At 44.5% G+C, this 11988-nt stretch overlaps 1 protein-coding gene across 1 annotated transcript in view; it reads right to left on the bottom strand.

Moving 5' to 3' along the window:
• Positions 1-215: 215 nt before the first annotated feature.
• The window catches only part of LOC136610275 (complement C3-like), a 133505-nt gene continuing 121732 nt past the window's right edge, over positions 216-11988 (bottom strand). The window contains exons 36-41 of the mRNA XM_066589507.1: positions 10238-10343; positions 8835-8924; positions 8389-8472; positions 4808-4891; positions 456-594; positions 216-357 (exon numbers count right to left, since the gene is read on the bottom strand). Coding sequence (XP_066445604.1) covers positions 216-357; positions 456-594; positions 4808-4891; positions 8389-8472; positions 8835-8924; positions 10238-10343 — 645 coding nt within the window. The remainder of the gene's footprint in view (positions 358-455; positions 595-4807; positions 4892-8388; positions 8473-8834; positions 8925-10237; positions 10344-11988) is intronic.

Below are 11988 nucleotides of genomic sequence, written 5' to 3'. Positions count from 1 at the left end.
TCTACCCAACTCTTGTATACAGCATGTCTGCCCAGATTACCTTGGCCCCATAACGCACAGTGGGCCTTGGTACTTGCCCTGGTTTGATAGGTGCTAACGAATATAAGTAAATAACCCAGATCATACAGCAAGCGTCAAATATTACTTTAATTGAATAGATCACAGCACACAAATCAGATCAATCATGGAAATGTGATTAGGATTGTTTGTAATCTTCAAGTTTGACACCCAAGAATTTCGAGTTCTTCAGCAACTCTATAAAAGTCATCGCAGAGCTTCTTATACTCTTTGTTTTGACACTCTCTTTCATTTGGCCACCATTCCATCCAAGTATCTCTCCCCAGGATATAGTAATAGCTGAGGAAACAGACAGTAAGTAGTCAATATTTGTTGATTATGCCATAGTTGACCCACCTTCCTCCTTCCTCCTCTCGATGTCCAGACTTCTCACTTACCCCAATGTCTCAGTATGCAAAACATTCTTGAGTGCACCAAATACAATGTAATCTTTTCCTTTCGTGAACTTTAGATTTTCTCGACACTTAATGTGGCTGATGAAGGTCCGGTTGTTGCCTTTGGCATTTGCATCCGTTCCTAGGATAAAATTAGAAATGATGAAATGGTCACATTGATTCAACAGCTCTAGGTTTAAATGATAGCAGATAAGCAAACTGATCCACTGAGTTCGAGAATCGTCTTGTTGTTAGGATACACCAGGCAAATTTCATGAGAACCTTTTGCCTATCATATTCTATGGGCTGTTGAACTCGTACTATCGGCCAGTTTCCAGTATTATTTTCCTGCCAATGGCATCTATTTCAGCCTCAGTTCTCTTTAAAGGTGAAAATACAGTTCCTTAAAGTGCTTGTCCAGGAATGCCACAAAACAGTGTAGCATTTTGTTCCACCTGCCAGCCTTCTCCCTTTGGTATGCATCTCCGATCCCAGGAATGGTTGTTGCATTACATTTATTCCCTTCACTGGTACGCCTGTGCGTCCCGTATGAAGTGTGACCGGGTTTGTGGTTTATGCAGTTAAATATGGCAATTCGACAGGACAGGAGACAGGCTGCATAAATTGCCTAAACACCTTGCACTTCACCACTATCACTACTACTGTAGCCTCTATCCTCATCTTATTTTTTTCTTTCAATCCTACTTCCAACGTCCACCTATGGTGCATTCTTTTCAGATCAGCCCTGCTCTTTTCTTCACCCATGCACAGTTCACACGCACTCTTCACTTAATACGCCTCAATCCCCTGAGGCCACTGAGAAAGATAACCGCCCTCATAAATCTCCTAACCACCTGCTCACCCTCTCTATCCTGCTGCTACTAGCTGCAGGGAATATTTCTCCCAATCCTGGTCAACCCTTCAGTGCTCCTAACTTATTAACCCCCCCAACTTGCTTTACTGAGACACCTCTTCAAGCCCAACCATTAGTCCATGCATACCCTCCCCTGTCTCCTTTCAATGTGCCAGTCAGCATGCAACAGATTGCCCACCATCCACGACTTTTTCACCGATGGCTCTCACAGAAATGTGGATACAGCAGTCTGACACTGCCTCCCCTGCTACATTGTCTTACCCCCGATACTGGAAAACGGGAGTGTTGGAGGAGTAGGTGCTTTACTCTCTCCGCAATGCACATTCCAGGTCATTCCACCCACCTCGCTACAAGACACGATCAAGAGTATTGCCATGCCAGACTCTCCCCTCTCCAATCCATCCTAAATACTGCAGCCAGGCTCGTCTTCCTGTCCAGCCGCTACTCGGATGCCTCTGACCTGTGACGGTCACTGCACTGGCTGCCCATCAAATACAGAATTCAATTTAAACTCGCTACCCTCATCCACAAAGCTCTCCAAAGCACCGCGCCGCCCTACATTGCTTCCCTTATCTCAATCCACCACCCAGCCCATGCCCTCCGCTTCGCTAACTAAATCAGATTAAGCGCCCTCGCTAACTAAATCAGATTAAGCGCCCTTTTTAACCCAAACCTCTCATTTCTGCCTCCAAGACTACTCCAGAGCAGCACCAGTCTTCTGGAATGCGCTACCCCAAACTATCCGGGCAATCCCTGGCACAGAACTTCAGGCGAGCCCTAAAAACGCACCCCTTCAGGAAGGCGTACCACATCCCCTAAACCAAACCCCTTTGTACTCTGCCTGATAACCTGCTCCCTGTCCTACTGACTGCAATCTGCCAGCTGCCATCAATCGGCCCCTGCAGTCACACCGATTCAGCCACCATATGGCTCAATTTTGACTATTATCTGTGTATAGCATCCCTCACTCTCCACCTCGCCATACTGTGTACATCTCCTGCCCCTTTACCTTCTGTATCACCCCATTACTTGTAGTATCTAAGCTCGATGGAGGAGGACGCTAACCCTTACTGTTTTCTTCAATTCATTACTACATGTAACCGTGGTTTTGTTTCTGTTCCCGCTACCTTGTAAGCGCTGCGAAATATGTTGGCGCTATATAAATAAACATTATTCTACAGAATACATATCCCTGAATACAAGTCCTATAGATACAAACCCATATAACTGCCACAGAAAAACAAGGAATGGAAAATTATTAAAACGTAACCTTTATTAGTATCTCATAACAAGGGGGAAAAGCCACCATAGAGCTACATAACAAAAATGAAAGTTAGTCAGAGTCTGAGGTAGGAGGTGGTACAGGAAAAAAAAATGATGCACTCGATAGCCCTGTGTATATAATGGAGTAATCGTCCCAGAAAGGGCAGCACCATACTCCAACCAACTGTAAAGCCCTGATGCACCCTAAAATGGAAACTGCCCACCAGATGCAAAACTGTGCGCTGCTGATCTCTGATGAACAATAGCCTATATGCATAAAGAGAACACAATAACTCGTAACAGTAAATGCCTCAAGCCGCATATGTGCATAAACAAACTCAAATGCGTGTATATGTGCATGTAAACTCAAATGTTTGTGTCTATATAAATGTGTATATAGATAAAATACGCAAATATTACTCTCATATGCATATTAGGCCTCATGTCCACTAGGAAAATGGAATTATTAAATCGGCACGGGTATCCTGCACGCGTGATCCACGCCCATAGGGATGCATTGGACTCCCGCAGGTAAGTAAATACCCGCGGATGTCCTTTTCCCCTGCTGCGCGGATTGCACGTGCGGGAAATCACCCACAGCATGCTCCATTTTCTGCGGGATTCCTGCACGGACGTCCATATCCGTGGCACAACCGCAGCTGAATTTCTGCTCTGCACTGCTGCGTGCCGAGCACATCCGCCGGGCCGAAGAAAGAAGATCTGGCCGCGACGGAGGGCAGATCCGCAGCGTTCGGACAGGTAAATAAATCTTATTTTCAGGCCTCGTGTCTGCGTGAAAAGAGGGACCCGCTGTGGAATTTCCTAGTGGACATCAGGCCTCAAAGTGACAGGTGCGTCAACAAAGATCCATGTGTAAATAGAGTATATCAAACTATCATTAAATTGATGTCTCACAGCCGCATATATGCATGATAACATGACAAGTGCATCAAAAGGCTTAATTGATTGCCTAAATGAATAAATGTCTATTTTGTTTTTGTTATGTAGCTTTATAGTGACCTTTCTACCTTTTTTATAATACTAAGTTTGTTTTAATGATTTTCTGTACCTTGATCCATTTTATGGGAGAGTTCTCCAGAATGTAACACTTTAAATGTAAAACACTATTTTATTTTTTACTTTTTTATATTTTTTTTCAACACACTTCGGCCGCCTGCAGACGGCCGGCTCGGATCCCGCTGCGGGAATTCTCGCAGCGGGACCCAACACGTGGCTCCGGCTCTTTGATGTGCCGACCAGCTGGAGCGGTGCCAGCGGCCGGGGAGTGACATTTCTTTGAGGGGCTCTGCGAGCCCCACACAGAAATAGAGCATGCCGCGATTTTGTTTTCCTTGCGTGATTTCGCGCAGACAAATTGCGGCCATCTGCCTAGGATTGTGTTGCCTAGGATTGTGTTTTCTAACGCAATCCTATGGCAGCTTCCACGAGCGGAAATTCTACAGGAAATCCCCCGTGTGCAGGGGGCCTTCATTGAATATTTTTTCTTCTGTTCGAGAATTTGAACTTGTGATCCCCTGCTCTTCAATATTTCTATGTTGCAGTGTATAATGAATATAGTGTGCTTAGCCAATAAAGGTATCCCCTCTATTATAGTTTTCCATACAACAATATTCAACATCACGTTTATTGCAATATGCATATTATGCCTCTTGCCATGTGCAATTGGTTTCTGTAAACCACTTAGATGCCACTGTCACTACTGACAACAACACCAGAGGGTTTAAATGGCTGGGATTGAAGTTCTGGCCGTAGCAGTGGAGTATCAGTTATTGCATAACAAGAAATGAGCAGGAGGTATATGATGGTTCTCCCAAATCATTTGTTAAAATAACCAGTTTGCAGAACTGGAAAAAAGTGGTCGTTAAGACACCGAAGGAATAAAAGCTGTCTTTTGGTGTTTGAAGTGTGCTTAGCAGTCATTCTCGGCTTCTTGCACCTTCTCTATAATGGAAGTGGCTCTGACATCATCGTGCCGCCTCTGTCATTCCGCAGGAGCCTGGCTGGAAGAAGCCAGCCTTCCCTGGTTGGCAGAAGTGAGTGAGAATGGAGGGAGCCATTGCTTTTTCCCTCACACCGATTCTTGTTTACACCCACAATATTCATGGATGCTCATATTACATAATTGTATATCATCTTAATAGACTGACAGCTGCTACAAAAACATCATTCAGTTGACGTACACCATATGCAACATTACCTGTCTTGTAGACCTCCTTAATGTGCATCTCATATCTGTCAAAGTCCTTTCCATAATGTATGTCAAGAAGGGATGTCTTGTACACTGTAAAGACAGAAGTGAAAATAGTCAGTAGAAAGTTGGTCAATCCATATGTAGCTGTATATAAAACATGAATGTAGTGACAGACATGGATCCCACTAGAAAATCTGCAGAGAACTCTATTCCATATAAAACATGGACGTGGAGTCTAAAGAAGTCCTACTGGAAGATGTTGGAGACCATCAATGAAATTCAACATAATATAGGTCAACTAGGTAATAATTTTCAAAGAAACTAAAAGGTCTCTACCACATGGAACATTTCACCGAAATCTGTTTGGTCAGTCTTAATCCATTGCTTCTAACTATTACCCGCCCCATCTGCATCACTTAGACACCTTTTCAAGCCCAACTACTAGCCCATGTATACTCTCTCCTGTCTCCTTTAAATGTGCGATCTGTGACTGCCAGTCACCATGCAACAAACTCCACCATGACTTTTTCACGGTTAAATCTTTAAATCTGCTGGCTCTAACAGAAACGTGGATACAGCAGACTGACATGACCTCCCCTGCTACATTGTCTTACAATGGTCTGCAGTTTTCCCATGCCCCAAGACCAGAAAATAAGCGTGGCGGAGGAGTAGGTGCTCTTCTCTCCCCGCAATGCACCTTTCAGGTCATTCCTCCCCTATACCCTCATTCACTTTCACATTGTTTGGGGGACATATGCTATGACTTTTCCATCCGCTGTCCATGCGAGTAGCAGTTATCTACTGCCCCCCAGGTGCTCTTCGCCTGTTTCTGGACCACTTTGCCATCTGGCTTTCCCATTTCCTGCAGGCTTTCTCCACTTCAGATTCGTGCTCAGAACCTACAACCTCGCCCTCCACCACGCCAAGCAAGCCTGCTTCTACCTCTCTCGTCTCCTCACTATCTCACAACCCTAAACGACTCTTTGATAGTTTTCACTCCCTTTTCAGCCCCAAACTGCAGCCCCCCGTGATGGATCTCCATGCCGAAGAGCTGGCTGCTTACTTCAAAAAGAAAACCAATGACACCCGGCAGAAAATAACCTCCCAATCCCAGACTAGCCCTGACCCTAGTCTATTCAGTATTGCACCTAGCTCCTGCTCACTCTCTGTACTCAGACCAACGACAGAGGAAGAAGTCTTCAGATTGTTTTCTACTGCTCACTCCACCACCTGCGCTAGCGGCCTTTTTTCCCTCACACTTCCTCTAGTCCCTTTTCCCCGGCTGTCATTACCACTATATTCAACCTCTCTCTGACCCCTGGCATTTTCCCCTCCTCGTTCAAACATGCTATTATATCCCTATTGCTAAAGAAACAGACTCTTGACTCGACTGATGCTGCCAACTACCGACCCACCTTAAATCCCCCCTTCATCCCCAAACTATTAAACGCCTGGCCTACTCTCACCTTATAAGCTTTTTATCAAAACACTCTCCTCTGGCCCCCCTACAGTCCAGCTTGTCAGAAACCGCAGTTACCAACATTTCAAACGACCTCCTGACAGCCAAATCGAGGCACGACTACTCCCTACTGATCCTCCTCGACCTCTCCGCAGCATTTGACAGCATTTGTCGACCACAAACTCCTCCTCAATATGCTTTGCTCCATTGGACTAAATGACACTGCTCTCATAGTTCTCCTACCTATCTGACCGCTCATTCAGTGTATACTTTTCTGGCTCTACCTCCCCTCTTCCCCTTGCAGTTGGGGTCCCCCAAAGCCCTATCCTCACCGCCCTCCTCTTCTCTGTCTGCACAGCCCCTATTGCACAAACCATCAGGAGATTTGGCTTTCAGCACCATGTCTGTGCTGATGACACCCAATTATACACCTCCTCCCGCACCATCACAGCAACATTCCTCCAAAACGCCACCAGACTGTCCGTTGTCTCTAACACTATGTCCTCTCTCTTCCTAAAACTGAACCTCTCAAAAACTGACCTGCTGTTTCCGCCCTCTGCTAACCGACCTCATTCTGACTTGTCCATCTCACTGTGTGCCATAACCATAGCTCCCAGACAGCATGCCCGCTGTCTTGGGGTTATATTCAACCCTGATCTCTCTTTTACCACTTAAACCCCATATCTCTCGCTTGAACGTGTCACCTGCACCCAAAGAGCATTGCAAGAATCCACCCCTTTCTCACAGTAGGCACGCTAAAAAACGCTCCCGATGGCCATCCTCCACTCTCGGCTCGACTATTGCAAGTCGTTGCTGATCAGCCTACCCTGCACCAGACTTGCCCCCTCTCCAATCCATCCTAAATAAGGCAGCAAGGCTCATCTTCCTGTCCAGCCGCTATTTGGATATCTCTGCCCTGTGCCAGTCACTCAACTGACTGCCCGTCAAACATAGAACTCAATTCAAACTTGCAACCTTCATCCTTAAAGCTCTCTATAGCACCCCGCTGCCCTACATTGCCTCCCTCATCTCAATCCACCACCCAGCCCGGGGCCTCTGTTCAGCTAATGAAATCAGATTAAGTGCCCCTTTAATTCAAACCTCTCATTCTCACCTCCAGAGTAGCACCAGTCCTTTGGAATGCGCTACCCCAAAACTATCCGGGCAATCCCTGACTCACAAAACTTCAGGCGTGCTTTAAAAATGGACCTCTTCAGGGAGGCACACAATATTTCCTAAGCTTAAACCCTTCTTTACTCCACCTGATAACATGCTCCCTGTGTTCGCTCACTGCAGCCCCTGCTTACTGTAATCAACCACCCCCTGCAGTCATACCGATTCAGACACCACACGGCTTATATTTGACCATTGTCTGTGGGTATAGCATCCGTCAATCTCCACCTCGCCATACCGGGCACATCTCCAGCCCCTTTTACCTTCTGTATCACCCCATTATCTGTAGTATGTAAGCTCGTTGGAGCAGGACCCTCAGCCCTACTGTCTCCATTAATTGATTGCTTCATGTAAGTGTGGTTTTTGTTACTTGTATCTGTTCTGTAAGCGCTGCGGAATATGTTGGCGCTATATGAATAAAGATGATTAATAATAATCCGAAGAACAAAAGAGCCTTCAGAATGGTAGCTGAGCACCCACTCTGCTTTTATCCAAATCTGACGTCAGGAAAACCCTATTTATCTTGCATATTGCCTGGTATGTTATGGATTCGTGATCCAGCAGATCAAGTGCCATATGTGGTTTATACTCAACTTTGTTTGGCCTGCCATAGTAGCCTTGTGATAGTGCCATATCCAGGTCTGTATTTGCCACTGGGCAGTGGAGGGCCATTGCTTAGGGTGTCCGTTTTTTGTTAGGGTGGCTGGAGGGGAAGCAAGAGGTGAAAATGCCACTCCAGAGGGTGGGAGAGATATGGCAAGGAGCAAACTGCTAGGGCTATCTTTTTCCTCCCTTCTGGTGTCTGAAATGGGCAAGTACTTCTGCTGTTCCACCAAACGAGGGGTGTGGGCATTCAAGAACAGGAGTCCTGTGTCCCCCCAGGACTTTTTTTTTTTTGGGGGGGGGGGGGCATAACAATGCAGTTGATTGTAGAGGTATAAGAATCACAGCTCACCATGGTCCATTCCATATTCACAGGCGGTCACCGTGCGATTCACGGCGCTGCGTTTTTCTGTATCCTGACTCATCAAACAGTTTCCTTTAAAAAAATAGATACAGTACAAACTGGTAAAGAAGATAAAATAAGGCATATATACAAAACGGGTCTATTAAACCAACCTCCACGAATACTTTACATCATACTTGCCAAAGTTATGGAGAAGGAATATGTGGAAGATTGTAAAAGGAGACACATGCAGTGGGGCACAACATTTGATCCTTATTCCCCTCCCATTTATATGGTGCACACCCCTAACCTACAGCATTTGAACCTGAGACTCCCCCAAATAAAGATTCCAGACCAGCCTACACCTCAAAATACAGACCCCCCCCCTCCCCCCAGACCAGACATCTCCCCTTCTTAAAGACACACTCACAGGAGAGTTGGCAAATATGCTTTACCTTCAGCACACTGACACACTTTATCATGACAAATGCGACCAAGCAATTTGTTATCTTCTTCGTAGTGGTAGAATTTACGACAGCCGCTTTCTGGGGGAGAGAAGAGCGTTACTGGTTATAATCATCATAAAGAGGATGTAAATACATTCTGTACAACAAATATCTGCCCGCCCTCATGGCAATGGCAGTTCTGATTTGATCAGAAGACCCTATTAATCGAAAGTAGCTTTCTTACTGGGAACTTCCTGACAAGCCCATATTACATAGTCTGGTTGCTTATGAATACATATTATCTGTATTTTAAAGGCTTTTATGTACTGCAAAACTATACAACAAAAAATACACTCTAAAGAATGGACAAAACACAACCTCAAATCAGCAACATGAGCAAAAATGAGTCATTGCATTAGTCGTGGAATGATATAAAAATTGGGCTGCATTCAGTTGCATAACTATAGTAGGTGCAGAGGGCCCGGTTGCACTCAGGTGCTGGAGCCTTAGGGGGCCCATAAACGAGAACAGTAATGTAAATAAAGCATTATACAGTAGATGAGGAGCCATGTTAAAGATTTTACTCTGGTGCCCAGCAGTTACAAGTTACCACTGCGTCCTCGAGGCTAAAAACTTCCCTTAGCAGCCTTATTGGAGGCACAATTACCCATCCTGTATTGTCAGTAAAACAGGTTGTCTGTGCTTCAGGTCACATGCAATAAATGAGAGGTAAAGGCATTTTTGGTGACTACTAATTTAATTGGTCATTCTTAGGATAGGCAATCAATATCAGATCTATGAAGTTCCAACATACACCCCTGCCAATGAGCTGGTTGAAGGGACTACATCACTCCAAGCACAGCTCCATATTTTTGCTTGTGGCTCTGCCTGGTATTGCAGTTCATTCATATCCACTTGAATGGGGCTGAGATTCCAATGAGCTGTAGTACCAGGCACCGCCACTACCAAAAGTATGGATTTGTGCCTGGAAAATAAAGAGTCAATTCCCTCCCCAAGCTGATATTAATGACTTGTCCTAAGAATAGGCTGTCTGCTTAATAACCCTGGAAAACTTTCATGGTCATAAAAGTGTTACTAGACATGGAGTACAACACCTACCCTAGAGACCAGGAAGTAGCAGTGCAGCTGCATACAGAGCGTTATTTGTATGTATAGTATCTCTCCTGTTTTATTTCAGTCTCCAGAAGTGCAGTAGATCTTTCCTCCAATGATAATGAAATGACTCTGTTGACCCTTTCCCAGTCTACATAAGTGAATGTAAGCAACATGAAGCAGGAAGGTTGGCTTATATGTATGGTTTGTTGCTTTAACAGTACATTGCCATCCATAGTGATCAGAGAACTAGAGGTTTTCATTTATCTTTTGGCAGTTTATTAAATGTATAAAGTTACCTGGTGAATAATAGTCGTAGATTTTGACAGATCCGGGTTGGGTAAGTCCCGTATTTAAATATTTGTTAAGATTAAACTTCAAACATTGCTGCTCTGTGTGCGAAACCTGCAGAAATAAAAAAAAAAACTTCTGAAGAAAGTTGTAAGTGATCGTCCCCAACTAGTCCCAGCCATATTCCCTATGTAAAATGGATTACTCTAACATTCTGGAGCCTCAGTAGAAAAATCACTGACTTGGCACTAGGACATGACATCACTGAATGGCTGTGATTGGCTCATTGAGCCCCAACTGTGATTGGCTGGCACTCGATCCAATCACAGCGCTCGCTTTGCTAGAGGCAGGGAATTCAAAGCCTTATCACCAGAAAGAAGTGGGATGTCAGAGCGGAGGACACTGCAGTTTGCTGCAAAGCCGCCGAAGACCATTGTGAGGCATCAGGACGCCGCGGAGCAGGTGAGTATTGATTTTTTTTTTTTAATGCAGGTTAACTGGGGCTTATTTTCAGGGGATGACTTATATTTCAAGCCTCCCCCGAAAACCGGGGTACGGCTTATTATCTGGGTAGGTCCTGTTATCTGGGAAACAAGGTAGGTCTTGTCCAGATGTGCCCCTGAACCATAAAAGCTGGCATCTGTAGTTGAGATTTTTGCATTTAAAAAAAAAAATAATCATTTGCCCACTTCTGCAAAGTGCAAGGTAGTAGACCACCACTAGAGATCACCTAGTTTCTTTAAACAGATGTATTACTTTTTTTAATGAACTGTTTTTATCTCATTGGGATATATTGTTGATTAACCTTGAACTGACACACCCGGTCTCATTAATAAGTTTAGTAGTACAATACTTTTCTATCATTGGATAACCCCTTTAAGATGGAAAAAAAATGCAATAATCTATTTTCTGGGAAATTTGTGTGTTAGGTGGTCATCTAACTGGTCCAATCACATAAAGAGTGTATGACCTGTACAGTTGGCTGCTATATTACATTTGCGAGATATTGTACAACTGCAGCTGTTTGTCTTTTTCTTAAGAAAATTATTGGCTTTCCCTTCCATAGAGGCTGATAAAACCACGTTTTTAAAGGACAATGAAGACCCGCGAAAGACCTTTGGCTACTGCTGCATCCTATTCTATGGCCGAACAAACTAAATAAGCTCCATCAAACAGCTGCTGTTCCTGGTGAAGATTCTGCCATGTCCAGCATTGTGCTGGAGAGCAGGAGAACCAAGACTATAACTGGGAGAATTAGATCCCTGGCTGCAATCCCAATTCCAAAGTAGTTGGGAAGCTGTAAAATGTAAATGTAGAGAAAAAAAGAATGCGATGATTTGGAAATCTCGAATAACCATATTCATAATTAAAACGTTAAACGGATATCAGAAGTTGAAAGTGACACATTTTTTCATTTCATAAAAAAAAAAACCACTCGTTTTTAGAAATTGATGGCAGCAACACATCTCAGAAACGTTGGGCCAGGGCCGTGTCTACCATTTTGTATAGCATCACTTCTTCTTTATGCAACAGTCTTTAAACAGCTGGGAAGTGAGGAGGCCAGTTGCTGGAGTTTTGGGAGAGGAATGTCCCATTCTTGTCTGATGTAGGAATCCAGCTGGTTAACGGTCCTGGGTCGTCTTTGCCGGATTCTTTGTTTCATACTGCGTCAAATGTTTTCTATTGGTGACAGGTCTGGACTGCAGGTGGCTGGTTCATCACCCGGACTTTTCTTCTGAGATGAATGCAGTATGTGGTT

Source organism: Eleutherodactylus coqui, chromosome 2 (genome assembly GCF_035609145.1).
Source record: "Eleutherodactylus coqui strain aEleCoq1 chromosome 2, aEleCoq1.hap1, whole genome shotgun sequence".
Taxonomy (NCBI): domain Eukaryota; kingdom Metazoa; phylum Chordata; class Amphibia; order Anura; family Eleutherodactylidae; genus Eleutherodactylus; species Eleutherodactylus coqui.
This window is presented reverse-complemented; position numbering and strand designations above follow the sequence as displayed.